Source organism: Dipodomys merriami, unplaced genomic scaffold (genome assembly GCF_024711535.1).
Source record: "Dipodomys merriami isolate MVZ:Mamm:240054 unplaced genomic scaffold, mDipMer1.0.p SCAF_17, whole genome shotgun sequence".
In the NCBI taxonomy this organism is placed as follows: Eukaryota; Metazoa; Chordata; class Mammalia; order Rodentia; family Heteromyidae; genus Dipodomys; species Dipodomys merriami.
The window spans coordinates 10,296,752-10,323,748 of record NW_027203048.1 but is presented as its reverse complement, the minus strand read 5'-3'; the positions used below and the strand labels follow the sequence as shown (position 1 = coordinate 10,323,748).

General features: G+C 40.6%; 1 protein-coding gene across 1 annotated transcript in view; it reads right to left on the bottom strand.

Annotated features, from left to right (window-relative positions):
• Positions 1 to 3,180: 3,180 nt before the first annotated feature.
• The window catches only part of Slc4a1ap (solute carrier family 4 member 1 adaptor protein), a 30,766-nt gene continuing 6,949 nt past the window's right edge, over positions 3,181 to 26,997 (bottom strand). Inside the window, exons 6-14 of the mRNA XM_070025278.1 lie at positions 24,191 to 24,351; positions 22,698 to 22,767; positions 21,963 to 22,149; positions 19,115 to 19,226; positions 14,484 to 14,715; positions 11,798 to 11,884; positions 11,196 to 11,263; positions 9,816 to 9,885; positions 3,181 to 5,942 (exon numbers count right to left, since the gene is read on the bottom strand). Coding sequence (XP_069881379.1) covers positions 5,893 to 5,942; positions 9,816 to 9,885; positions 11,196 to 11,263; positions 11,798 to 11,884; positions 14,484 to 14,715; positions 19,115 to 19,226; positions 21,963 to 22,149; positions 22,698 to 22,767; positions 24,191 to 24,351 — 1,037 coding nt within the window. The 3' untranslated portion in view covers positions 3,181 to 5,892. The remainder of the gene's footprint in view (positions 5,943 to 9,815; positions 9,886 to 11,195; positions 11,264 to 11,797; positions 11,885 to 14,483; positions 14,716 to 19,114; positions 19,227 to 21,962; positions 22,150 to 22,697; positions 22,768 to 24,190; positions 24,352 to 26,997) is intronic.

Below are 26,997 nucleotides of genomic sequence, written 5' to 3'. Positions count from 1 at the left end.
ACCAATTATGGTACTTGGAGCATTTTTTTTATATAGCATTTGATCCTCTCCAGTATCCTTGGGGATAAGTAGAGCACTTTATTTTCCTAGCTGTTTCCAGGTGAGGAAAAGATGACAGTGTACCAGCACTAACTGTACTAAGTTTTCAAGGACAGGAGGTGGTGACTGCAATTGTGAGTGAGCCACAAAGCCTTAGTGACTTCACCTGCAAAGTCAGAGGATTTGCCGGAGAGATCCTGAAGATCTCCTCCTTGGTGGCAGGCTGTTAGCATGCCCTGCTCATAACTACTACAAGACTCAAGTGGCCAAATCATACAGAGCAGGCATCTGACTTAGAGAGGATGTTCTTTCCTCTCAAAGTGTGGTGCTTATAAAGGATATCAGATATGAGTGATACATTTCCAAAATGAAGTCCAATACTCAACTAAAATAAACAGGATTTCTGGTTTATTTTCTGAGCAGGGTCTTGCTATGTAGCCTATATGTATATAGGCTATATATGGATATAGCCTATATATGTAGCAATTATGTTGCTATACATAAGTTGGTGGTGAGCTCATCACCTTCCTACCTCAGTCTCTCAAATGCAGGGATTAACTGCATTTGAACTACTATATTCAGTAGACCAGGTCTTTACAGTGGTCATGTTGTAGTGATGCTAAGATCTTTATGGTTTAGTTGTTCCTTACTCATGTTTTATTTATTCCCTTTTCAGTAAGTATCTTTAAAATACTATAGTTCTAATATTTAATAGGCAAAATTATGAAAGCAATAAACAAAACCTTGTTTGCAGGGTCTGGAGGAGAAAGATGAGTAGGTCAAACACACAGGATTGTTAGGCAGTGAAACTATCCTTCATGGTACTATAGTGGTGGGTACATATCACTATACATTGGCCAAAACCCATCAAGAGGGACTTCTAATGTCTACTAGGAAGTCTGACAATATGTCAGCATAGGTGTGAATGTAGCAGACAGACCACTCTAGTGTGGGTCAGTGGGATGTTGGGGATGGGGGAGCAGGAGGTGTATGGGATCACTGTACTTTCTGCTTACCTAAAACTGCTCTAAAAGTCTTTTGAAGCTAGCTGTGGTGATGGTCACAACTGGAATCTCAGTAACTTGGGAGGTAAAGGCAGGAGAATGAGGAATTCAAGGCCATCCTGGGTCAAATAAAAAATTCTAGGCCAGCCTGATCTACATAGCACGACTCCCTCAAAACAAACAAAATGTCACTCAGGCTAACTTGAGTCTGGGTTCCCCAGACAGTCACTTCATAGTTGGATCAGAGTAAACTCTTTTCCTATTTCTTGAAGCAGGTTTGGTATTTTACATGGACAGTGACAAGAGATGTAAATTGAATAATAAAATATTTAGGTAAATATTTCTCAAGAAATGTGAGATTATTTAACAATAAGAGGCTGTTTAGTATAAAATATTTTTGATGTTTATCACTCAGGTTGTAAAACTTTCAATTTGAGAAACAAATTAAACACAGAAGATGAAAATAAAGTATATTAATGATACTGTAGTCAGTGCTGGTGGTTCAAGTTTACAATCCTAGCTGCTCTGGAGTCTGAGATCTGAGAATCGTGGTTCAAGGCCAGCCCAGGCAGACAAATCTGGAGACTCTAACCTCCAATTAACCAGCATAGCCAGGTAGCATAGCAAGGTAGACTGCCAGCTTGTAGCAATAAAGCCAAGTGAGAGTTCCTGAGTTCAAGCCTCAGTATAGTATATACTTGCACACACTCACACCACACACACACACACACACACACACACACACACACAAAGGGATTGGATTGGTGGGTTCATATTCTTACCACTGGAATTTTAATAAAAGATGAGTTTTGGTTTTACTACTGAAGTTTTAATCTCCTAATGTGACAAGGAGACTTGTTTTAATATTAGCATATACTGGTAAGTTTTCTCTCCTGGGAAATCCTTCAGTAAATTCAGTACTTACAATCAGAAAAAGTTTGTTCCCTATACTAAAGGAAGGGAGAGCCATACAAGACAGTATGTTGTGCAATTCCTGTCTGTTGCCTGGTATTTATTTATTTTTAATTCTTTTGCCAGTCCTGGGGTTTGAACTGAGGGCCTGGGCACTGTACCTGAGCTTCTTTTGCTCAAGGTTACCATTTGAGCCACAGCACCACTTCTGGCTTTTTCTGCTTATGTGCTATTGAGGAACCAAACCCAGGGCTTCATGCATGCTAGGTAAGCACTCTCCCACTAAGCCATCTTCGCAGCCCTCACTTGGTATATAAGTGGTACTACCTCCCCACCTGACTCTGAGGTTCATCTGGTAGATGATTGCAATTGTTTTCCAGCTCTTTCTGAGATCCAGGCCTACATATTTGGCTTTACTCTTGACATTTTTCCTTAGGCAAGTAAAAGGACATCAAATTTAATTTGTTCAAAGTTAGGACTAAGCGTGTGGATCAAGTAGCAAGGCACATGCCATTCAAATGTGAAGCCCTGAATTCAATCCCCAGTACCACCAAAGTTGAACTTACAACTCTCTATCTCTAGCCCATTCCTACTGTAATTTCCCTGACTTGAGGAAAGAATAGAAACTCTTTAAGTATCCATGAAACTAGGATATCTTTTTTGTTTTTGTTTTGCTTTTGTATTTTGTCAGTCATGGGGCTTGAACTGTGGGCCTGGGTATTGTCCCTCAGCTTTTCAGCACAAGGCTAATTACCACTTGAGCCACAGGGCTACTTCCGGTTTTCTGATAGTTTATTGGAGATAAGAGTCTCATGGACTTTCCTTCCTGGGCTGGCTTTGAACCGCGATCCTCAGATCTAAGTCTCCTGAGTAGCTAGGATTACAGGCATGAGCCCCAGGTGCCCGGCAAACTAAGAAATCTATTGTCTAGAACAGAGGTTGGCCAACTACAACCTGCCTCTTTTTTTTTTTTTTTTTTTGTCGATTGTGGGGCTTGAACTCTGAGCCTAGGTGCTGTCCCTGAGCTCTTCAGCTCAAGAAGAGGCCTATTGAGCCATAGTGCCACTTCTGGTTTTCTAGTGGTTAATTGAAGATAAGAGTCTCACAGACTTTCCTGCCTGGACTGGGTTTGAAGCTCAATCCTCAGATCTCAGCCTCCTGAGTAGCTAGGATTATGGGTGTGAAGCACCAGCGCTTGGCTGCCATTTGTTTTTATAAAAACAAAAAACTGCCTGGTGCAGGTGGCTCATGCCTGTAATCCTAGTTATTCGGGAGGCTGAGATCTGAGGATTATGGTTCAAAGCCAGCATGGGCTAGAAAGTCCATGAGACTCTTTTCTCCAATAAACCACCAGAAAACTGGAAGTGGTACTGTGGCTCAAGTGGTAGGTAGAGTGTTCACTTTGAGCTGAAGAGCTGAGGGACAGCACCCATGCCCAGAATTCAAGCCCCACGACTACAAAAACAAACAAACCAACAAAAACTCATTAGAACACAGGTACATCCATTTGTTAACTGTTAATGCCATTTGCACAACAGCAGAGCTGAGTAATTGGGACTGACTGTATGACTTGCAAAGCCTAAACATCTGGTTCCTACCAGAAAAGGTTGGCAGAAGAAAAGTGTACAGATTCCTACCCTGGGCAGTACGTCAGAGCCGAGGGTGTGCAGGAGGGGTCACCCCAGGCATTCTGCTTATGTTAGTCTGGAGTGGAATCCTAATTTCTTCAGATGGGCGGGGGGGGGGGGGGTAATAGCTCAGTGTACAGCATTTGCCCACTATGTATGAGGCTTTGGGTTTGATCCCCAGCTGTAGAGGTTGGGAAAAGGGTGGAGAGGAGAGTTAAATTTCACAGCTGAAAAGGAAAGGAGTTAATTCATAGTTTGAAATTACTGATCTACTCCAGTTTCCATTTTTACAGAAAATTAAGTCATGTTGGGTTCTGTTCCTTTTGTTTTTCCTGAGTTGTAGGGCTTGAACTCTGGGCCTGGGCGCTGTCCCTGAGCTCTTCAGCTCAAGGTTAGTGTCCTACCACTTGAGCAAAGTGCCATTTCCAGTTTTCTGGTGGTTTATAGGGGATAAGAGTCTCACGGACTTCCTTGCCTGGGCTGGCTTTGAACCATGATCCTCAGATCTCAGCCTCCTGAGTAACTAGGATTACAGGTGTGAGCCACCAGCTCCTGGCTCTGTTCCCTTTTTTGCAATAACTACAATTACTATCTCTAACTCCACCTCCACTGTCTCATTTGATCCTTAGAATACCTGAGGTCAAATACCTGCTGCCCCTACTTTAGAGGAAAGAACTGAGACTCAGAATTTAGTCCTTTCTCCTACTTTGTAGAAAGAGCTAAGATTTTCGGGTCTTTTAATCCAAGTCCATTGGCTTATTATGTTAATTGTAAAAACGAAAAGACTCAGATTTTACTTTGGGGTATGGAATTCTGTATGCTTTCAGTGTCTCTAGATATGTGACTAGACCTACTGTCCCTAGGGAAGATGCGGCAATGTGGCTGTGCTCTGGGAGGGCATATCCCTCCGGGTCATTGTAAGAGCAGAGTGAGGACAAAGCCTGTAAGCTGATCTCTAACCCCTGTGCCTTCACTTCATCCACAGTAAGTGTATGTTTACCTGTCCAAATATGAGGATGACACATGCAACTGTAAATAGTTTCATCTTGAAAGACCACTGACCTAGCTCAGACATTTGCCCATTGTATTGATCCAAGATGTCATTGTCACCCCACCCCCAAATTCCTTTCATTTCTTATGCTATCTGCCAGTTCTTCCCTACTGGTTTAAATGAACTTCAAAATAATCTCTTAGAGCATCCTTTTTGAGAAATGAAAGAATTACTTTTAGCAAGCCAGAATTCCTACATCAGCCAGAGTCAATGAGTTGCTCATGACCACCTCCTATCTGCCTTGTGCACGCTGCATAAGCCATTCCAGGAAAGCAACAGTCTTGTCCACTCTCTAGCTGGGACACAGCACTTCTCCCACTGAGGATGTCTGCCTTTAGCCCAACCCAAATGCTCTTAATCTTTCTGTGCTCTTACACTTGCCTCTGGACAGAAGTGAAGCATTAGTAATGGGCAAGGGAGGTCAGAGAATACAACACTGTTGCATTTCTTCCCTCTTTCAGAGATGAATGAGCTTTAATTCCTCCCTCCTGTCAGAACATACTCAGCTTTTCATTCCATGATCTTATCTGTACCTTTTACAAGAAGAGGAATGACCAACTGACTAGTGAGGGTCCAGAACATTCAATAGATTAAGCACAAGCATAAGAGGTGGTGCTGTAGTTAATAATGTCTTCCCTAGTAAGTCAGGGTCTGTTCTCAAAGCGAGCAGGAAACTGCAAGTGAAGGCAGCAGGAAGACTCCACTGTGAATCTGTTTTCAGTTCCAAGAATGACAGGGACAGAGTCACAACCAAGGCATGTCAACACAATTCAACAGTTATTTGCGGTAGCAATAGTGACTCCCACAGCCTAACCACCAGAAGTGCCCCAGTGCTTCAGAAAAGCAGTCTCCCAACTTGCTATTGTTTTTTTTTAAGGGGTAGCCAAGCACTCTGCCACTGAGCTACATCCCCAACCCAGTTTCTAATCTTAACCTAAGAGGCTATGACCTTAAATCAACATTAGAGATATTTTCATTTTCTGATTTTATCGCATATCACATAGCACACTTTACTAATTGTCAAAGTGTCTGGTTCTCTTTTTACATATATATATTCACAAAAGCTTTTAAACATAAATATCAAGTTGGGAAAATCAGATAAGCAGATAAACTTAGGAAGCCAAGAACACAGATGAAAAGTCCAGTCGCCAGAATTTACAAATGATCATCTGGACTCCGTCTGCCATTCAACTGGACATATCATCCCAAACAGCCTGCATCACATGGTCCGTAGTTCTTCCTTCAAGTTCTGGAGCAATCAATAGCCATACTTATCATTAAGATGGGTTCTGCCATCTCCACTTTGACCTAGATCACAGTATTTAAAAGGAAAGATGGTTACTCTCTCAAAGTCTAGAGAGAATAGATATCTACACATCAGTAAGCCAAAGTAAAACAAGTAAGTAAGGAAGTTTCTTCCTGTGACAGAATTTTTACTTTTCGTGTATACTTTCAGAATCTAGTTCATGTCACGTCAACACTAACATTTATGAACAGATTATAGAGGGGCTGGGAAAGAGAAATAGGCTCTGTGGGGTGGTAGGTTCTAGAGGGAGGGGGCTAGCTCGGAGGATGAAAGAGGATGAAGATGGTGGAAGTAGAGGTTTGCATCTATGAAAACAGAACAAGGAAATCCATTTTGGGGGGAGGAATAAAGCAACATGTGAAGAACATGGAGATAACAAGTATCTTGTACATGGACATTAAATGTGTCTGTATGCCCAGCTCATACTTAGCTACTGAGGAGGCTAAGATCAGAGGATCTAGGTTCAAAGCCAGCATAGATAAAAAAAGTCTGTGGGCATAAAGTGGGGCTGGAGGTGGGGTTCAAACCATGCTAGTTGAGCAACCAAAGCCAAGCAAGCACAAGGTCATGAGTTCAAGCCCCTACCAGCAAAAAAAACCCAAAAAACAAAAAAAACAGGGTATGTATGAACACAAAACCTGTGCAATCTTTATAGAAAGCAATTTAGACTATCTTAAAATGATCATAGATTTGATCCAGCATATTAACTTCTATTAGTTCTCTTCTACAGATGCACCTCAATGCTTTATACATACATACATATAACTATATATATTACTATACATAGTACACACATTTATAGTATATAGTATAGATATATTATATATTATATATTACAGCATATAATATATCCACATATATGTATACTTTCTCTATATATAGTAAAAAATTAAGGTTAAGAGGTTGTTTATTATAGTATTGTTTGCAATGTCAAAAGACTGGGAACCAACCAGGCATTGGTGGCTCAAGGCTATAATCCTCCCTACTCAGGGAACAGATCTGAGGATCACAGTTCAAAGCCAGACTAGATAGTAAAAGTAAAGTCTGTGAGATTCTTATCTCCAATTAACTACTAAATAACTAGAAAAGGAGCTGTAGCTTAAAGTGGTAGCCTTGAGCAAAAAACAGCTCAGAGATAGTACGTAGGTTCTGAATTCAAGCCCCACAACTGACAAAAAAGCAAAGAAAGAAAAGAAAACACAGGCTGGGAATGTGGCTTAGTGGTAGAGTGCTTGCCTACCATGCATGAAGCTCTGAGTTCAGTTCCCCAATACCACATTCACAGAAAAAACCAGAAGTGGTGCTGAGGTAGAGTGCTAGCCTTGAGCAAAAAAAGCTCAGGGACAGTTCCCAGGCCGAGTTCAAGCCTCAGGACTGGCAAAAAGAAAAGGAAAGAAAAGAAAACACAGCTGTCTAAATCTATTTAGGTAGGTAAAAGTATATACCATGAAAAAAGCCTATACTGCCACTTTGTTGAGCATGATGATATACCCCTTATTATCCCAGCACTTTGTTGGGTATGATGGTATATCCTTTATAATACCAGCACTTAGGACCTGAGGCAGGAATATTATGATTTTTTTTTTTAATTGTGAAAATACCGTACAACCAGCACTTAGGACCTGAGGCAGGAATATTATGATTTTTTTTTAATTGTGAAAATACCATACAGAGGGGTTGCAATTACATGGGCAAGATAATGAGTACATTTCTTATCAAGCATTGTAGCCTCCTCCTTTGTTTTCCCTTCCCATCCTCCCCCCCCAACCCTCCCTTCTCCCCCCTCCCCCCGTACCAAAGTTGTAAAGTTCGTTTTCAACATAACAACTTGTACATCTCATTGTTGCAATGGGTCCACCTGTATCCCTATTTAAACGATTTGTTTTTCCCCTTCTCCTCCACAAATTATACTGACATCAAATACAGTGAAAGCAGGGGTTATACCATGGGGGAGGGACATACAAAGCAACAAAGAAATAATCTTATAAATGTGTTAGAAACAATCGCATGAAAGGAAAAAAAAATTTGAATACATATCTTAGGGTTCATTTCCCTAACATCAACTTATCTGACCTTTTCTGCTTGACTCAGACATATACTAGATATTGCAAATAAGGGAAACCATGGAAACTATGTTTCTTTGGGCCTGGCTTACTTCACTTAATATAATTTTTTCCAAGCCTTTCCATTTCCTAACAAATGGGGCAATGCCATTCTTTCTGATGGAGGCATAGAATTCCATTGTGTATATATACCACATTTTCTTGATCCATTCATATACTGAGGGGCATCTGGGTTGGTTCCATATCTATGGTAAATAATGCTGCAATAAACATAGTTGTGCTGGTAGCTTTAGTATGGTCTTGTTTGTGAACCTTTGGGTAAATGCCCAAAAGTGGGATTGCTGGGTCATAAGGGAGCTCTATGTGGAGTCTTTTGAGGAACCTCCATACTGCTTTCCAAAGTGGTTGAACAAGTTTACACTCCCACCAACAATGCAGTAAGGTTCCCTTCTGTCCACATCCCCTCCGGCATCTGTTGTTATTAGAGTTCTTGATTATAGCCATTCTAACTGGGGTGAGGTGGTATCTCAATGTTGTTTTGATTTGCATTTCTTTTATGGCTAGAGAGGTTGAGCAAAAAAACTGGGCACTAGTGGCTCACACCTGTAATCCTAGCTACTCAGGAGGCTGAGATCTGAGGATTACGGTTCAAAGCCAGGCCAGGAAGGAAAGTATGTAAGACTCTTATTTCCAATTAACCAGTAGAAAACTAGACGTGGCTCAGTGGCTTGAAGTGATCCAGTGCTACCCTTGAGCAATAAGAGGACTCAAGGACAGTGCCCAGTCCCTTGAGTTTAACCCCATTACAGAAAAAAAAAAAGAAAGAAAGAAAACAACATTTGGTTATCTGTAGAGAAAAGATTAGCAGAGGCATAGCTGAAGAGTTTTTCCTTCTGTTAAAGAAAATATAAAATCCATGGAAAAATGGAAAAATATATTGGACCCTCATCCAGCTTTAATAACGAGCCATATGTCACCAACCCTGTGGCAACTATTTCCTGCCCCCCTAGCCTCTCTTATCCTCTACTACTGATTACTTCAAGGTAATCTCATAAGCCATTCTATCTGCATACATAAAGACTTTATTTGCTATATATTCTTGTAACATTTTTTTTTTAATTTTTTATGGTACGGTTGTGGGGCCTGAACTCTGGGCCTGGGCGCTGTCCCTCAGCTCTTCAGCTCAAGGCTAGCACTCTACCACTTGAGCCACAGTGCCACTTCCGGCTTTTTTTCTTTTTTGCTTATGTGGTGCTGAGGAATCGAACCCAGGGCCTCGGCATGCAAGGCAAGCACTCTACCACTGAGCCACCTTCCCAGCCCTCTTGTAACATTTTTGTTGCTGTTTTTTTGTTTGTTTTTGTTGGTCATGGGGCTTGAACTTAGGGCCTGGGCACTGTCCCTGAGCTCTTCTGCTCACGGCTAGCACTCTACCACTTTCAGCCCCAGTGCCACTTCTGGTTCTCAAGTAGTTAGTTGGAGATAAGAGTCTCACAGGGACTTTTCTGCCTGGGCTGGCTTCACACCGCTATTCTCAGAGCTCAGCTTCCTGAGCAAATAGGATTACAGGCAGGAGCCACCAGTGCCTGGCTTTGTTTTGTTTTTTGAAACAGGGTCTCCTATATAGTCAAGCCTATCCTTGAACTCTCAATCCAAAGTAAGATGCTGCCTCAGCCTTCCAAGTGCTGGAATTATAGCACTGTGCCCAGCTTCTCTTGTAACTTTCTTAATTTGAACATTAATATTTATTACTTATTCCAAAATATAAAGAAATCATAGAGGAAAAGAAAAGTCAAAACAATATATACATACCTTCTGGTGGCATCCACACACAGTAGTCTGGATCATCTTCAGGATATTTGGAAGAAAGTACAGGCGGAAACTGCAAAGAAGAGATGGATTATTTCTCTCTCTCTCTCCATATATGTAATAAATATAATATATAATTATATAACCATATATCCATATATATCTGTCATATAATCATATGTCTATTACATAGATATAGTTACATATAACCATATACATATATTATATGTATGGTTACTGCTATCCTGATAATGGTGGCTCAGTGTGTCTCTACTGCACCAACAAGGCGGTTTATTTTGAATAGCTGGTTCTTGGAATATGGAATTTGGGTACATGTATGGAATGCTTATCTGATCGACCCTCAGTAAAATTCTTTGGCACTGAGACTCTTAATGAGCTTCTCCAGGCAGCAACAATTCATACTTGTCATGGAACTTAAGCATATCCTGTGTGTCTCAAATGCAAAAGGATCTTTCAAGTTTGCAACTAGTTTTCACTAAATTTTGCCCCAGGGGCCTCTTCTGGTTGTGCCTGGTATCCTTTTGCTGTAGTGAATCACAGCCATAGTTCAATCCCAAGTACCGTGAGTTCTCCTCTGAATTACCTCGTGATGGTCTTGGGGGCCTCCTGACACACCCGAGCACTCCCACTTCTGGGAACTTGCCATATCCACACAAAATCATGTACACATAAGTTTTCATTACAGCACTGATCTAATGAACGACTAGAAGCAATCCAAGTGTCTATTTATACATATGTGGTTAAACAGGGTATATCTGTGCAATAAAGAGCACCTTATAGATTGATATAAAATAGTTTCCATGCAAGGGTAAAAAAATAGGATGTACGATGGAGTACATTAATTATACCTTTTGTGTAACAACAGAAGGAAAATAAGAATGTCACAATTTATTTTTATAATATACTAGATATGAAGAAAAATTGCATATTAAGAGTTTTTGTAGCCAGGCACTGGTGGCTTATACCTGTAATTCTAGCTACTCAGGAGGCTGAGTTCTGAGAATCATGGTTTGAAGGCATTCCAGGCAGGAAAGTCTGTGAGACTATTATCAGTATTAAACAACCAGAAAAGCCAGAGATGGAGCTGTGACTCAAGTAGAGTGCTAGCCTTAAGCAAAAGATGATCAGGGATAGTGCTTGGGCCCTCAGTTCAAGACACACACCCACACACGCACGCACACACGCGCGCGCAACTATAAGGAATAGGGTGAATGGAATAATAGAAATTTAAAAAATAAAAATCAGAGTGCAGATTTCTAGATTAGGCTAAAGTTGCTGAGAACTCTAAGTCTCCAAAGACTCATTCTTCAGGATATGGTTTATAATAAGTGGTTTCGTTTTTACTTTCCGAGAAGTACTTACTTTGTATGAACCTGGCACTTTCTTTTTCTTCAATTCATCTCTGCTTTTCTCATATTCTTTTTCTGATGCTAATTTAAGAAAAAGAAAAAAAGGAATGAAAATAGCTATTTTCAGAAAAAGTAATATGAAAGGAAAAAGTTCCCCTTAAAGTGGACTTCTGTGCCCAGGCTGGTTTTGAATGGTGATCCTTAGATCTCAGCCTCCTGAGTAGCTAAGATTAGTCATGAGCCACCAGCATCCAGCTTTCAATCAATTTATTTTAATAGGTTTAGGATAACTTCTATGGTAGGACACAATGCTTTCTAGGAGATAGAGAATTAAGGAAGGTTTTGTATGACCAGAGGCCCATTAAGACATTAAGTGCTTTGTAGAGCAGAGAGAGGGAACTCTAGAAGGTAGAAAAGTACAAGAAAGGCAAACAGTGGCACCAAACACAAACTTCTTACACTTCGCAAATTTGTTCAAGGCTCTATTGACTGCTTCTACCTGGTGTCCGCATGGCCCTTTGTTGTACTCCCTTATGGGACAGAAGCCAACGACTCCATATGAAACCAAGTGGCACCCACATGAAGAGCAGCAACACAGTCTGCTCCACAGCTTACCAGAGGGTTCCTCATGTGATGAAGTTATTTCACTAGTCTCTTGATCATTTTCATTCTGTTCCACTTGGCTGAATTGAGAGCTGTGCTCTATAAAAAGCAGCACCAAAGCATGTTGTTACTTATTTCATGATAGAATCCATGAATACAAAAACAGAAGAGAAGCTATATACATATATAATCACCAGTTTCAGCTAATCTTCAACTCATCTTAGTAGGTTTCCAATAAATGTGCCTTAATAAAAGTCTCTTAGAGAATCACTTAAAAATTTGCTGAACTGGCAGGGGTGGGGGAAAAAAAAAAAATTTTTTTCTGAACTTACTGAAAGCCTTAAAAGTATACATACTTCTTGGTGTAAAAATTCTTTTTTCAGGAATATACTTTTAAATACTCAGAGCTAAGCACTGAGATTTATTATTTACACAATGTGTTTTCACAATATGCTTTCATAATAGCAATGGGTTTTCACAATACCAAAAATTATCTAACTTACATGATTAGTTTCACAATACCAAAAATTATTTAACTTACATGGTTAGCAAATGAAAGCTAAATAATGGCACATGCATGCAATGGCTCACTATATTCCTTAGTTAAAAATTTTCTTTTTTAATGTAAGACAAACAAAAGGCTAAAAAACAGCCTGTGTAATATAAACCTCATGCTGTTAAAAAGAAAAGGAAGGAGGGGGACAAGTTCAGAATTCCTTATCAACTTAAGATTATTTTTTGGTAGTACTAGGACTTGAGCTCAAAGCCTGTGCTTGTTAGGCAGGTCCCAACTTCAGCTATAGACTGATTATTCAATCTTATAAACCAAGTTTTAAAACCTTTGTTAGTTTTGCACACATATATTTTGTTCCCTAAACATATAAACAAATACAATACTTATTGCCCCCTTGTGCTGATAATAACCAAAAACCAGATCAGAAAAAAAAGTATGAATAAAATACCTTTGTGAAAGGCATTTTGCCAGTAAGTAAACAAAAAAACAAAATGGCAAATATAAAAGGTGGACCTCTCATAGATGTGGGAAAAGTTAACTTCTCTGTTCCTGTGAGACCTGAAGGTGATTCAAGAGAAAGTTATATCCCAGGCTCATTTTTAAATAGAAAAGCCTGCAAGACACCAGTGACTCACACCTGTAATCCTAGCTACTCAGGAGGCTGAGATGTGAGAACTGCAGTTCAAAGCAGCTTGGGCAGAAAAGTCCATAAGACTAAACTAAAAAAAACTACAAAAAAAAAAAAAAAAGCCAGAAGTAGAGCTGTGGCTCAAGGCTAGAGAACTAGCCTTGAGCACAAAACCTCAGAGATAGCACCCAAGCCCAGAGTTCAAGCTCCAGGATGGGTAACAAACAAACAAATAAATACTAGGCAAGCCTGATTTGTTTGGAATCAGATATGGATTCATTCCTATACACATTGAATGCAGTTTTAATTTTTCCCTAATATTTCCTATTTTCTGTAAAATCTTAAATTTGCTAAGCAGTTCAGCAAGCTGCAGAAAAATAAATTCTGATGTTGACAAAGGAGAAGAGGGTATTAAAAGGTAAAGCTGGGTGCTGATAGCTTACATCTGTAATCCTAGCTACTTAGGAGGCTGAGAACTGAGGATCACAGTTCAAAGCCAACCTAGGCAGGAAAATCTGTGAGATTCTTATTTCCAATTAACCACCAAAAACTGGAAGTGGTGCTGTGGCTCGAAGTGGTAGAGTGCTAGACTTGAGGAAAAAGAGCTCAAGGACAGCACACAGGCCCTAAGTTTAAGCCCATGACCACCACCACCACTAACAACAACAAAGTAATTTCTAGGGATGAGATTCTGAGAGTTTTCTCTTTTATTCTTTGGACTTTTATGCATGGTCTAAAATTTCTAAAATGAATATATATGTATTCCTTTCTCAATCAGAAAAATAAAATAAATAAAATAAAATCAGTCAATCCTCTCTTTCAGCATTTTTCATCAAATCTTTTCAGAGGTAGCTATATGCTAGGCTCTCTGCTAGGTACTATAGACAAAACAAGGAATGATCTTTCTTAAGAACATCAGTTCAAGAAAACCATCTCTGCTTTAAGGATAGGGAGTAAAGTAAGGGGAGGCTCATCCTGAGACCATCAATCAAGCCCCACCATCCACATTACTCCATTGTCTTCCAATTTATTCACACAGTGACAGCAGCAGGATTATAACTCAGCAGCTATGGCTTCAGATTCCACAGATATCAATCTTGTGTAATTCTAAAATACACTGGAAACACCTGCCCTTAATTTGCAATGGCATAAATAATGGCAAAGAAGATCAAGAAAATATGTCTCTTTACTATACAGCATACCATATATACAGGGTTAAAATACATAGGCAAAAATGGCTTTTGCCTTTTTTTGTTGTTGGTCATGGGGCTTGAACTCAGGGCCTGGACACTGCCCCTAAGCTCTTTTTGCTCTACCACTTTGAATCACAGTTCTCACTTCTGGGTTTTGAGTGGTTAACTGGAGATAAGAGTCTCACAGAGACCTTTTCTGCCTGGGCTGGCTTCAAACCATGATCCTCAGATCTCAGCCTCCTGAGCAGCAAGGATTACAGGCATGAGCTAGTGGCAACAGGCTGCTTTTGCTTTTATAACAGATGATTCAAGTTAATGCAAATGTCCCAATGAACAGTAGAGTGAGGGGAAGATAGACATTACCATGGCTTTTTGTTTCCTCAGAACATGGGAGATCGGTGGGAGCACTCATTCCCTGCACTGCTGTTTCTGGTTCTGTCTCCTCAGGCAGCCTACTGCTTCCATCCTCCATTTTCTTTTCATGCTCCTCCTTTTCTTTCTCTTCCTCCTCTTCTTCCTCTTCCTCTTCTACTTCAGGCTCATCCTTGGTTTTCATAAGAGCAGGAGGGAGGTCTGGACGCCTGGGGGGCAGCTTCTATAAAAGAAACAAAACTACATCTAGAGTGTCCACACAATGATAAAATGTCTAATCTTTTCCAGGGGGTTAAAATGTGTAGAATTTAACCTCTCTAGGTTAATAACCCCTGCAAAAGTTTGTTGCAAGTTGAAATATCACATGGAATTTTGTCCACCTATGGACCCTTAGCAAATGTCCAAGGTATTGAGACTGTTAGGCTGGAGCTGTAACTAAGTTGTAGAACACTTGCCTAGCATGTACAAGGCCCAGAGTCTGACCCCTAGCTTGTAGGGAACTAATTTATTCCATGTAAGTAACAGTAGGAATTGTGTCCTGTTGTATCTCTTGATACTAATGGACCTTAATTACAAAATCTCCTAAGAAGTAACATATATATTCCCAAAAAAGAAATCATTCATATTGCATTCTCATTTTCTGTGTGTGGGTTGTGAGGCTTGAACTTTAGGCCTGGGCACTATCCCTCAGTTCTTCAGCTCAAGGTGAGTGCTCTACCACTTGAGCCACAGGGCCACTTCCCATTTTCTGGTGGTTAATTGGAAATAAGAGTCTCACAGACTTTTCCTGCCTGGGCTGGCTTTGAACTTCAATCCTCAGATCTCAGCCTCCTCAGTAGTTAGGATTACAGGCATGAGCCACCAGCGCCCAGCTGCGGGTTTTTTTTGTGTTTTTTTTTTGTGCCAATCTTGGTGCTTGAACTCAGGGCCTGGGCACTGTCCCTGAGCCTCTCTGTGCTCAAGGCTGGCGCTCTACCACTTGAGCCATAGCGCCACTTCTGGTTTTTTCTGTTTATGTGGTACTGAGGAATTGAACCTAGGGCTTCATGCATGCTAGGCAAGCACTCTACCTCTAAGCCACATTCCCAGTCCAGCATTCTCATTTTTTTTTTTGGGGGGGGGGGGTTCGGTCATGGGGCCTGAACTCTGGCCCTGGGCGCTGTCCCTCAGCTCTTCAGCTCAAGGCTAGCGCTCTACCACTTGAGCCACAGCGCCACTTCCGGCTTTTTTCTTTTTGCTTATGTGGTGCTGAGGAATTGAACCCAGGGCCTCAGGCATGCAAGGCAAGGGCTCTACCACTGAGCCACCTTCCCAGCCCAGCATTCTCATTTTTGATAGCATGTTTTCAAGGAAATAACATATATAAAGTAATAAAACAGCTCCTGAAAAAGGGAAGACATTTCTCAAAGAATAAAGCCATAGATGTATATATATATATATATATATATGTGTGTGTATATGTATAAATATGTATACATATATATGTATATAGCCACACACACACTCATACACAAACACACACACACATATATGGCTGGCCTATTTATTATTATTTTTTGGAACAATGTCTCCCTATGTTGCTCAGGCCAGTCTTGAACTTGGCCTCAAGCAATCTTCCTGCCTCAGCTCTCTGCCACCATACCCAGGTCACATATTCTAACCAAAGCCTTTCAATAAAAGTGCTTAGAAGCCAGATGAAAGGTGACTCATGCCTGTAATCTTAGCCATTCTGGGGACTGAGATCTGAGGACTGGGGTTTGAAACCAGCCTAGATAAAAAAAATCTGTACAACTCTTTATTTCTAATTGACTACCAAAAAAACTGGAAGTGGAGCTGTGGCTCAAGTGGTAGAGCCTTGAATAAAAAAAGCTCAGGTATAGCACCTAAGCCATGAGTTCAAGCTTCAAGCTCAAGTATAGCACGCGGACACACACACACACACACACACACACACACACACACACACGCACGTACACGCACATGCACGTGCACACACACACACATGCACACCTGCAAAATGTTCTTAAAGGTGCTAGTTGTAGGGTTCATTCCTTTAAAACAAGCACAAGGGAGATAACAGGCAGGAGGATTGTGAGTTTGAGGTCATCCTGAGCTACCCAGCAAGACAATGCCTCGAAAAAACAATAAAATCCAAAAGCACTTAGGAAAAAAAGGTTCCATTTTCAGAATAGGAAGATATCAAAGTATACTTGGATCTTTTTTTTTTTTTTTTGGTGCTGGTCCTAAGGCTTGAATTTGGGGACTAGCCCTATCCCTGAGCTTCCATTGCTCAGGGCTAGCATACTACCAGATGAGTCCTAGCCCCGTTTCCATCTTTTTTGATAGTTTACTGGAAATAAGAATCTCACAGAAGCCAGATGCTGGTAGCTTATGCTTGTAATACGAGCTGTTCAGGAGGTTGAGATCTGAGGATTGCAGTTCAAAGCCCACCTGGGCAGAAAAGTCCATGAGACTCTTATCTCCAATTAACCACCAGAAAACTGAAAGTGATGCTGTGGCTCAAAGTGGTATAGTGCTACACTTGAGCAAAAGATCTCAGGAACAGTGCCCAGGCTCCAGGTTCAAGCCCCATGACTGGCAAAAAAAAAAAAAAAATCTCACAGACTTCCCTGTCTTGGCTAGCTTGGAACCACAATCTTCAGCTCTTATCTCCTAATTAGCTTGAATTACAGGCATGAGACACTGGCACCTGACTATAAATCTTTTTATGCGGGGGGAGAGTCCGGTTGTGGGGCCTGTACTCTGAGCCTGGGCGCTATCCCTCAGCTCTTCAGCTCAAGGCTAGCGCTCTACCACTTGAGCCGCAGCACCACTTCTGGCTTTTTTCTTTTTGCTTATGTGGTGCTGAGGAATTGAACCCAGAGCCTTAGGCATGCAAGGCAAGCACTCTACCACTGAGCCACCTTCCCAGCCCCTATAAATCATTTTTTTAAATACAACATTCAAAGTAATCTTCTATTTTAAGGCCCCATTGTCACCCCTAAAACCTCCATATTAGGTAAGCCACATAACTTACTCAGGTTATACAGGCTAGTTAAGGGCTAGCAATGAACTTTAGTGGTAAAGCGCTTGCATACCATGAGAAACTACCTGCATTTGATCCCTAGCACAAGAAAACAGAATGTATCGACTTCAAACCTCTACCACCAGAGGGCAGTTTACAGATTCATTTCTTTTCTTCACAAATTTGCTTATGGTCCAAACACCTAGTACTTCAAATTGTAACTGTATTTGGAGATCATTCCTTTAAAGTGATTAATTTATCATGAGTCATTTGGGGTAGGGCTCTAAATTGGTGTCTTTAGAGAACACGCAAGGACACAAATGCACAGATGGATAATTACATGAAAGACCAGCAATACACAGCCATCTGCAAGCCAACAAGGAAAGCAATTCTGCCAGGATTATGATCTTGAACTTCTACCTTCTAGAACTGTCAGAAAACAAATTTCTACGTTTTTTTTTTTTTTTTTTTGGGTCCGGTCGTGGGGCCTGAACTCTGGGCCTGGGCACTGTCCCTCAGCTCTTCAGCTCAAGGCTAGCGCGCTACCATTTAAGCCACAGCGCCACTTCCGGCTTTTTTCTTTTTGCTTATGTGGTGCTGAGGAATCAAACCCAGGGCCTTGAGCATGCAAGGCAAGCGCTCTACCACTGAGCCACCTTCCCAGCCCAAATTTCTACGTTTTTGCGTTTTTGTTTTGTTTTGTTTCTGTCGGTCATGGGGCTTGAACTCTGGGCCTGGGCACTATCCCTAAGCTCTTCAGCTCAAGGCTACAGCTCTACCACTTAAGCCACAGCACCATTTCTGGTTTTCTGGTGGTTTATTGGAGATAAGAGTCTCACTTTCTTGCCCAGGCTGGCTTTGAACCATGATCATCAATTCTCAGCCTCCTGAGTAGCTAGGATTACAGGCGTGAGCCACTGGTGCCAGCGAATTTCTACGTTTTAAGCCACCAAGCTGTGGTACTTTGTTAAAGTAACTCAGGCAAACATACACAGGGTTCAGTACTTTGGAGTGACAAAAATCTGTACAAAAAACAAAAACACATATCAGTGAGGCATTATAGAAAAGTAGAAAAATCATGAAACTCAGGAGACCAAAGATCCACATCTGATTGTCATCTTAAATACATGACTGTATGATTTGGTATTTTCCTAACTAGCTTCTCATTTGTAAGGCATAGTATTTCCCACACATGAAAGATATTGGACAGGCTAAACCAAGTATGGAAAAAAAATATATATGGCAGAGGTGAATGCATAAGCTATAGTACTCCATTCCTAAATTCAACATTCATTAAAAATTAATAAAATGATTTTCTAATTTACAAATCAATTACTTGTAAATTTTCATGAATCACTCTGTCAATTCTTGATAACTCTAAACTAAAAAAAAAAAATCTAATAGCCCAATTCTGGGGAAGATATGATATGACCATACCACGCTCACAAGAACTTTTCATATCACTATGGAATGAGTCATTTGTACTTTTTTTTAAAATATTACCCCATCACTGAGGGAAAAAAAAAGGAAGGAAGGGGAAAGAGGGAGTAAGAATGACTAGCTCAGGGACAACTCAGCATTTTGACTCACAACTTACCCCTACTGTTCCAGTTTTTAATTTGAATTTGCTTCCTCCTTTCATAGCACCAAAGAGAGGCAATGTAAGCTTCTTAGCTTTGTTTTCCAAACCTGAATTACGTGGTTCAGTCCTAGAATGAAAGAACAATTATACTCATCTCTTCCAGTGAGTCTAAGGTTTTCCCTAAAAATACCAAAAGTAACTTTTGACAAAACCAAAAAAAAAAAAAATACTACAAATTAGGCAACAATGCTTCACCCCAGTAATCTTAGCTACTCAGGATGCTAAGATCTGAAGATTCTGGTTCAAAGCCAGCCAGGGCAGGAAAACTTCATGAGACTCTTATTTCTAATTAACTACAAAAAAAAAACAGAAATGGAGCTGTGGCTCAAACAATAGAATGCTGGCCTTGAACAAGAAAGCTCAGGTACAGCACAGGCCCTGAGTTTAAACCCCAGGATTTGCAGTTCAGTTGACAAGATGCAACTTTTTAGATTAGGCTAAAGTGACAACTAGAAGTAGGTAGTGGTGACAATGAAACAGGGCCATGCCGAGACAGAGGAAAGCTTAGAAGATTCAGGATGGGGGCTGGGAATGTGGCTTAGTGGTAGAGTGCTTGCCTAGCATGCATGAAGCCCCGGGTTTGATTCCTCAGTACCACATACACAGAAAAAGCTAGAAGTGCCACTGTGGCTCAAGTGTTAGAGCATTAGCCTTGAGCTGAAGAGCTCACAGACAGTACCCAAGCCCCAAGTTCAAGCCCTATGACCCACAAACAAACAAACAAAAGATTCAGAATGGTCTGGGGGGTGGGGGGAACCCTATGCTTCCTCCACATGGACAGACTGACCATTCCAACTCATAGTGACCTGTATCAGATACTGACCACCAAGCCAGGTGCTGAGTGGCTCATGACTGTAATTCTGGTTCCTCAGGAGGCTGGGGTCTGAGATTTGCAGTTCAAAGCCAGCCCACGCAGGAAAAGCCTATGAGACCTTTATCTCAACCACACAAAAGGCTGTAAGTAGAACTATGGTTCAAGTAGTACAGCACTAGCCTTGAGTGAAAAAGCTCAGGGACAGAACCCAGGTCCTGAATTGAAGCCCCAGAACTGTCATTTTAAAAAAAGGAAGAAAGGAAAGAAGGAAAGAAGGGAAAGAGGGAGGGAGGGAGGGAGGAAACTGACTTTCCTGGTCCACCCTGAAGCCACCTTTTACCAAGTTTATCCTTGATGGTGTTCTAGGGCCCCACCTCCCTGCCTTTTCTCCTGTCAGAAACCACTACTTTGTTGTTGTTGTTGTTTTGACAGTCGTGGAGCTTGAACTCTGGGCTTGGATGCTGTCCCTCAGCTCTTCAGCTCAAGGTGAGTGCTCTACTGCTTGAGCCATAGTGCCACTTCCGGTTTTCTAGTGGTTTATTGCAGATAAGAGTCTCACAGATTTTCTTGCCCAGGCTTTGATCTCAGATCTCAACCTCCTGAGTAGCTAGGATTACAGGCGTGAGCCACTGGCACCTGGCAGAAACCACTACTTTGTTAAGGCTACCAAAATACCCTCCTCCAAATCATGAACCTTCACACCAATCCTCAGGCCTCAGGAAGGCTTTGGCACCAACACAGATGTTTTTCAGCTGTACTAAATTGTGATATTTAACAGCAACATTAAACAGATGGGAGTGGCCTAGAGGATATGCAAAAATTTGCCCAAAGGAGGTGACAATTCTTAACAAGAAAAGAAAAAAACATGTGTTGAGGGTGCCATAATCCATGATAAGAATCAATCCTGTTCATAAACTGTGAAGAAAGCAAAATTTATACTAGTTTTATGATTGTACTTCAAACTGCAAATGCTAAAGCTACAGTGCATATAAAACCTATGGTACAGGTTTTATATATGGCATATAAAAGCTATGGCATAGGTTTTATAGACAGGATGCAGGGCATAATACATGCTTGCTGACAATCTAGAGGGCTGCCTAACCAAATTTTCTGCAACAATGGAGATTCTTTTTAAAATTTTCTACATTGTACTATCCAATATAATAGACACCAGCCCCATGCGGCTGTTGAGCACTTGAAATGTGGCTATTGCATCTAAAGATGTAAATTTTTAATTTCACTGAAAGAAGCTTTCATTGTAATAGCACATAGATACTGAGTGCAGTATATACTAGGCAGTGCAGACCAAAAGAGAACAAGAAACATCCTGCAGCTAACCATCTTTGTAAGTGAATAAATCCATTTTTCTCTTGGTTCTGTTAGTCTTTATATATTGGAAAAATTGGGCTTGGTACAGTTACTCTTTTTTTGTTGTGTTTTTTTGTTTTGTTTTATCAGTCCCTGAGCTTCTTTTGCTCAAGGATAGCACTCTACCACTTGAGCCACAGTGCCACTTCTGGCTTTTTCTGAGGAATGAAATCCAGGGCTTCATGCAACCTAGACAAGCACTCTACCACTAAGCCACATTCCCAGCCCCACATTTGCTTTTCAAGAAGTTTATTATACACTAAAAGATTAAGTTAAAAGAAAAAGTCATAGTCTTGCAATGTACCATAACTTCCTCTAAAAACACTCCAGGCAATTTACATTCACAAATGAAAGCAGTTTTCAGTGTTTCTATGAAAGTGGCTTCTGTGCTTTCAAGGATTTCTGTGCTGGGGAAGGAAATGGCTGTGATAAAGTGCTGGACTATTATGTCTGAGGCCCTGGGTTTGATCCCTATTACTGCAAAAAAACAAAACAACAACAACAAAAAACAACGGTTGTTTATATTTCTATTTTATAATTGTTATCCAAGTAGATTAAAGGATAAGTCAAAGCATTACATCTGTTATTATGCTTATTTTAAATTCCAAATTAACTACTTACTTCTTTAGCTCTGGAATCTCTGCTGGCTTTACAATTTTTATTAACCCTTTAAGTCTCTGTTGTTCTTTTCTTAGTTCAAAAGTTCTCAGGTGAAGTTTCTTCCGGGACACACCATCTAACGCACTACCTGATTTCATTTCTGACATGAATGCATCTAAAGAATCTTGAGATGGTGACTCTGACAAAGCTGTTGAAGGAAAGGAAAACAAGACTTGTTTAAAAAGATGGCCCCCAGGGTTGGGACTATGGCTTAGTGGTAAGAGTGCTTGCCTAGCATGCATGAAGACTTGGGTTCGGTTCCTCTGTACCACATAAACAGGAAATGGCGCTGTGGCTCAAGTGGTAGAGCACTATCCTTGAGCAAAAGAAGCTCAGAGACAGTGCCCAGGCCCTGAGTTCAAGACCCAAAGCTGGCAAATAAATAAATAAATAAATAAATAAAATATTGAAATTTCAGCCAAAGTTTCCACAGAGAAGTCACCAACAGAAAGCTGGATATCTCTGGTATTGAGAGTAAAAAAAAAAAAGAAAAGAAAAGAAAATCATGTTATAGTCGTGAAACCTGGAGAAGGATTTTGTCTGACTGGGTTCATTCCCTTCAACTATTATGGGATGAGGTTAACCCAAATGATATAGAATGTTCTTTCTAGCTCTAAAATTCAACAGCAAATGTAGCCCCAGGACTAAGCACATTATCATTACAAGTGTTCAAGAAATATTTTATGACAGCCTTACCTTTGCTTGAGGCCTTGAGTCTCTCAGAAATTTCAGAGAGCTCCTTTTCAGCATCATTTAACTTTGCAACCTATAAAAGCAAAATTGACAGGGCTGGGAAGGTGGCTCAGTGGTAGAGCGCTTGCCTTGCATGCTCAAGGCCCTGGGTTCGATTCCTCAGCACCACATAAGCAAAAAAAGAAAAAAGCCGGAAGTGGCGCTCTGGCTCAAGTGGTAGAGCGCTAGCCTTGAGCTGAAGAGCTGAGGGACAGCGCCCAGGCCCAGAGTTCAGGCCCCACGACTGGACCAAAAAAAAAAAAAAGCAAAATTGACAATGCTAGTTTTTCTTCTTCCAAATTATGTTTATCATCTTCCTTTTTTAACTTATTATTGTAAATTTTGAGAGAATTGAGAAATCCAGCTAAATCTGATCATTATGTAGTTAATAAATATTTATGTTTATTCCAGCTGAATTTCTAACTTAGAGAACTGAGATTAAACAGAATAAGTAACTCAACATTTTACTCAAAAGAAAGTGTTCAAGATATTTTTTTCATTGATGATAAATAAATGAATACTGTATAATGGTTTAATCTCTCAACATGATTAGTGTTAAATGCATGCAATCTTAGGATAATTCTAGGAAGGCAGATTAATATCAAACTATTCTAAAATTCCTTTGATTCCTCTTGACTGTCAAAGTCCTAAACTCAATTTCACCTGTGATGCCCTAACTCGGAGCCTTTTCTTTTCCTTTTTAGGAGTATGTTTATTTATTTATTTAAATTTTTTTGTCGGCTGTGAGGCTTGAACTATGGGCTTGGGTGCTGTCCCTGTGCTCTTCGGCTCAAGGCAAGTGCTCTACCACTAGAGCCACAGAACCATTTCTGGTTTTCTAGTGGTTTATTGGAGATAAGAGTCTCTCACCTACTTTCCTACCTGGGCTGGCTTTGAACTGTGATCCTCAGATCTCAGCCTCCTGAGTAGCTGGGATTACAAGCGTGAGCCACCAGTGCCTGGCAAGAGTATGTTTATTAATGAGTCAATACCAACCTGGAGGAACATTTCTAGCAGAAAGACAATTTTTCCCCAATAACTTGGATAAAACTGGTTGTTCGTTAGCATTACATTTACACTTCACAAAAAATCTATGTCAGGACCAGATTTCTATCCTTTAAAAACTGGAACTATCAGCCGGGCACCAAGGGCTCATACTTGTAATCCTAGCTACTCAGAAGGCAGAGATCTGAAGATCTGGGTTTGAAACAAGCCCAGGCTGAAAAATCTATGAGACTCTTATCTCCAAATAACCAACACAAAGCCAAGAGTCTAGGCTTGGCTCAAGTAATAGAGTTCCAGACATAAATGAAAAACCAAGCAAGAGCACAAGGCCCAGAGTTCAACTCCCAGTTATTGGCATCAAAAACAAGTGTAACTATCATAAAATACATTTAAATAATAAACTGTGGTGTTTTTTTTTTAATAAACGACCACAAGTACTTCTATAAACTTGCCAGTGATTCGAAGGTCTCTGGCTTCTCATCGATCTTCCCAGCCTTCTTCATTCGGTTCAGACGCTTCTTCTCCACCAGGCCAGTTCTATCAAGGAATGTGTCATCATCACTATCGTAAAAATCTTCATCTTCCCAGTTCTTGGCTTTCCTTTTCCGAGATACTAGATATAAGGCAGATTGATAATTAGACTTTTTTAAAAGTGAAAAGAAGGAAGGAAATTAAGCAAGCAGCTTAATAAAGGATTCTACAAGCTGCCAACCCACATATGAAAACAAAGTAATCCCAGCACTCAGGAGAATGAGGCAGGAAGACCCAAAGTTCAAGGCCAGCCTGGGCTATATAACAAGATTCTGGCTCAAATAAATAAAACAAAACCTAGACAGCTAAACCTTGAAAGCATTATACAAAGTGAAGAAAAGTCAGACATAAAAGGATATGTATCTCATTATTCTATTTATATGAAGCATCTAAAGTAGTCAAATTTGTAGATAGAAAAGTAGAATGGCAGTTGGTTCAGCTGCAGTATGGAATAATGGATAGTTCTGAGATGGACAGTGATGATGGCTGTACAGCAATGTGAATATACGCAGTAAACACTTCAAATGGTACAACAAAAAAATGAATAGTTAAGTGAGCAAAAGGCTCTTAAAAATCAATGAGTAGGGCTGGAATGTGGCTTAATGGTAGAGTGCTTGCCTCGCATGCATGAAGCCCTGGGTTCAATTCCTTAGTATCACATAATCAGAAAAGGTCACAAGTAGCACTGTGGCTCAAGTGGTAGAGTGTTATCCTTGAGCAAAAGCTCAGGGACAGTACCTAGGCCCTGAGTTCAAGCCCCAGGATTGGCAGAAAAAAAAAAAAATCAACGAGTAGCTGAGTGTCAGTAGCTCATGCTTGTAATCCTCCTCAGAAGGCTGTCATCTAAGGATCATGGTTCAAAGCTAGTCTGAGCAGAAAAGTTCAGAAGACTCTTTTGTTGTTGTTGCTGGTGGTGGTGGTGGTGGTGATGGTGGTGAGAAGGCTTGAACTCAGGGGCTTGACTTTGTCCCTGAACATTTAGTTCAAAGCTAGTGCTCTACCACTCAGAGACACAGCATCACTTCCCATTTTCTGTGGTTAATTCTCACATACTTTGCTGCCCAGACTGGCTTTGAACTGTGATTCTCAGCTCTCAGTCTCTTGATTAGCTAGGATTATAGGTGTGAGCCATTAGCACCTAGCCCATGAGACTCTTATCTCTAATTAAACATTAAAAAAATCCAAAAACCAAAAGTGGTGCTGTGGCTCATGTGGTAGAGCATTAGCCTTAACAAAGCTCAGGACCCAGGCTCTGAGTTCAAGCCCTAGGACCATCACAAAGACAAAATAAAACTAAAATTATAATAGTAAATAGCTCAAGCTGGCTTCAAACTTGCAATCTTTCTGCCTCAACCTCTTAAGTTCTGGGATTGCTAAGTGTATGCTACCACACCTAGCTAGAATTTATAATTTTATAAGATTCATATTGTTCAAAAAAATGGATAAGGGGCTGGGTGGCTCAGTGGTAGAGCGCTTGCCTTGCATGCATGAGGCCCTGGGTTTGATTCCTCAGCACCACATAAGCAAAAAGAAAAAAAACCAGAAGTGGCGCTGTGGCTCAAGTGGTAGAGTGCTAGCCTTGAGCTGAAGAGCTGAGGGACAGCACCCAGGCCCAGAGTTCAGGCCCCACGACTGGACCCAAAAAAAAAAAAAAAAAAGGACAAATCTTAGTAGTTAGCAGCATTAAGTAAAAGGAATATGGTATATGCCTGTGATCTCAGCAACAATGGGAAGCCTAAAAATAGGCTGATCATAGCTAAGGCACATGCCTGGGCAAGATGAGTGATTCTATCTTTAACTAGTGTGAAACAGGTCTAGATGCAAAGCTTAGTAGTAATGTCCAGGCCTAGCAAGCATAGGGCCCAGAGTACTCTCAGTATTGGGGGGGAGGGAATCACTGGATTAGAAATAAACTAAGATTTATAAGTTAAAAGCCCATACAAACATAAGCATACCATATAATAATATATACTAATAGCGTTAATGGGTGTATAAAACAAGACCCTGAGGTCAAATCTCAGTACCACAAGTTGGACCCAGTGGTATACTCATGTAATCCTAATACTTGGAAAATGTGGCAGGAGGACAAGCTCAAGGTCAGCATTGATTATATACTGAGTTTCAGGCCAGCCTGAGCTCATAGCAAGACCTCTCTAAAAGGAGAGGAAGAGGGGAGGGAAGGGAAGGAATGGTTGGCCTAGGAGTATAGCTCAAGTGGTAGAATATTTATGTAGCATACACAAATTCAATCATCAGTACTGACAAAAAATAAAAAAAGACTCACAAAAAAAGCCTAAGTAATATGACTGCATTTGTATATCTTTTTTATAGATAGATAGATAGATACCTATCTATATATATCTTTTTTTTTTTTCAGTACTAGGAATTGAACTCAGGGCTTCAGGCATGCTACGTAAGTACTTTATCACTAAGTTACACCTCCTGATCCTTAGAATCTGGTTCTAAACACACATACATATATATAGAGAGAGAGAGAGAGCCAGGCACTAGTGGTTCATGCCTATAATCTAACTACTCAGGAGGCGGAGATCTGAGGATTTAAAGCCAGCCTGAGCAAGAACGTCCATGACTTTCACCTCCAATAAACTACCAAAAAAGCCAGAAGTGGAGCTGTGGCTAGACTTGTGGAAGATTAGTAGAGTGGTGAATGCTAGCCTTGAACAAAAGCAGCTTAGCAGAGGCAGTATCCAAGCCCTGAGTTCAACAC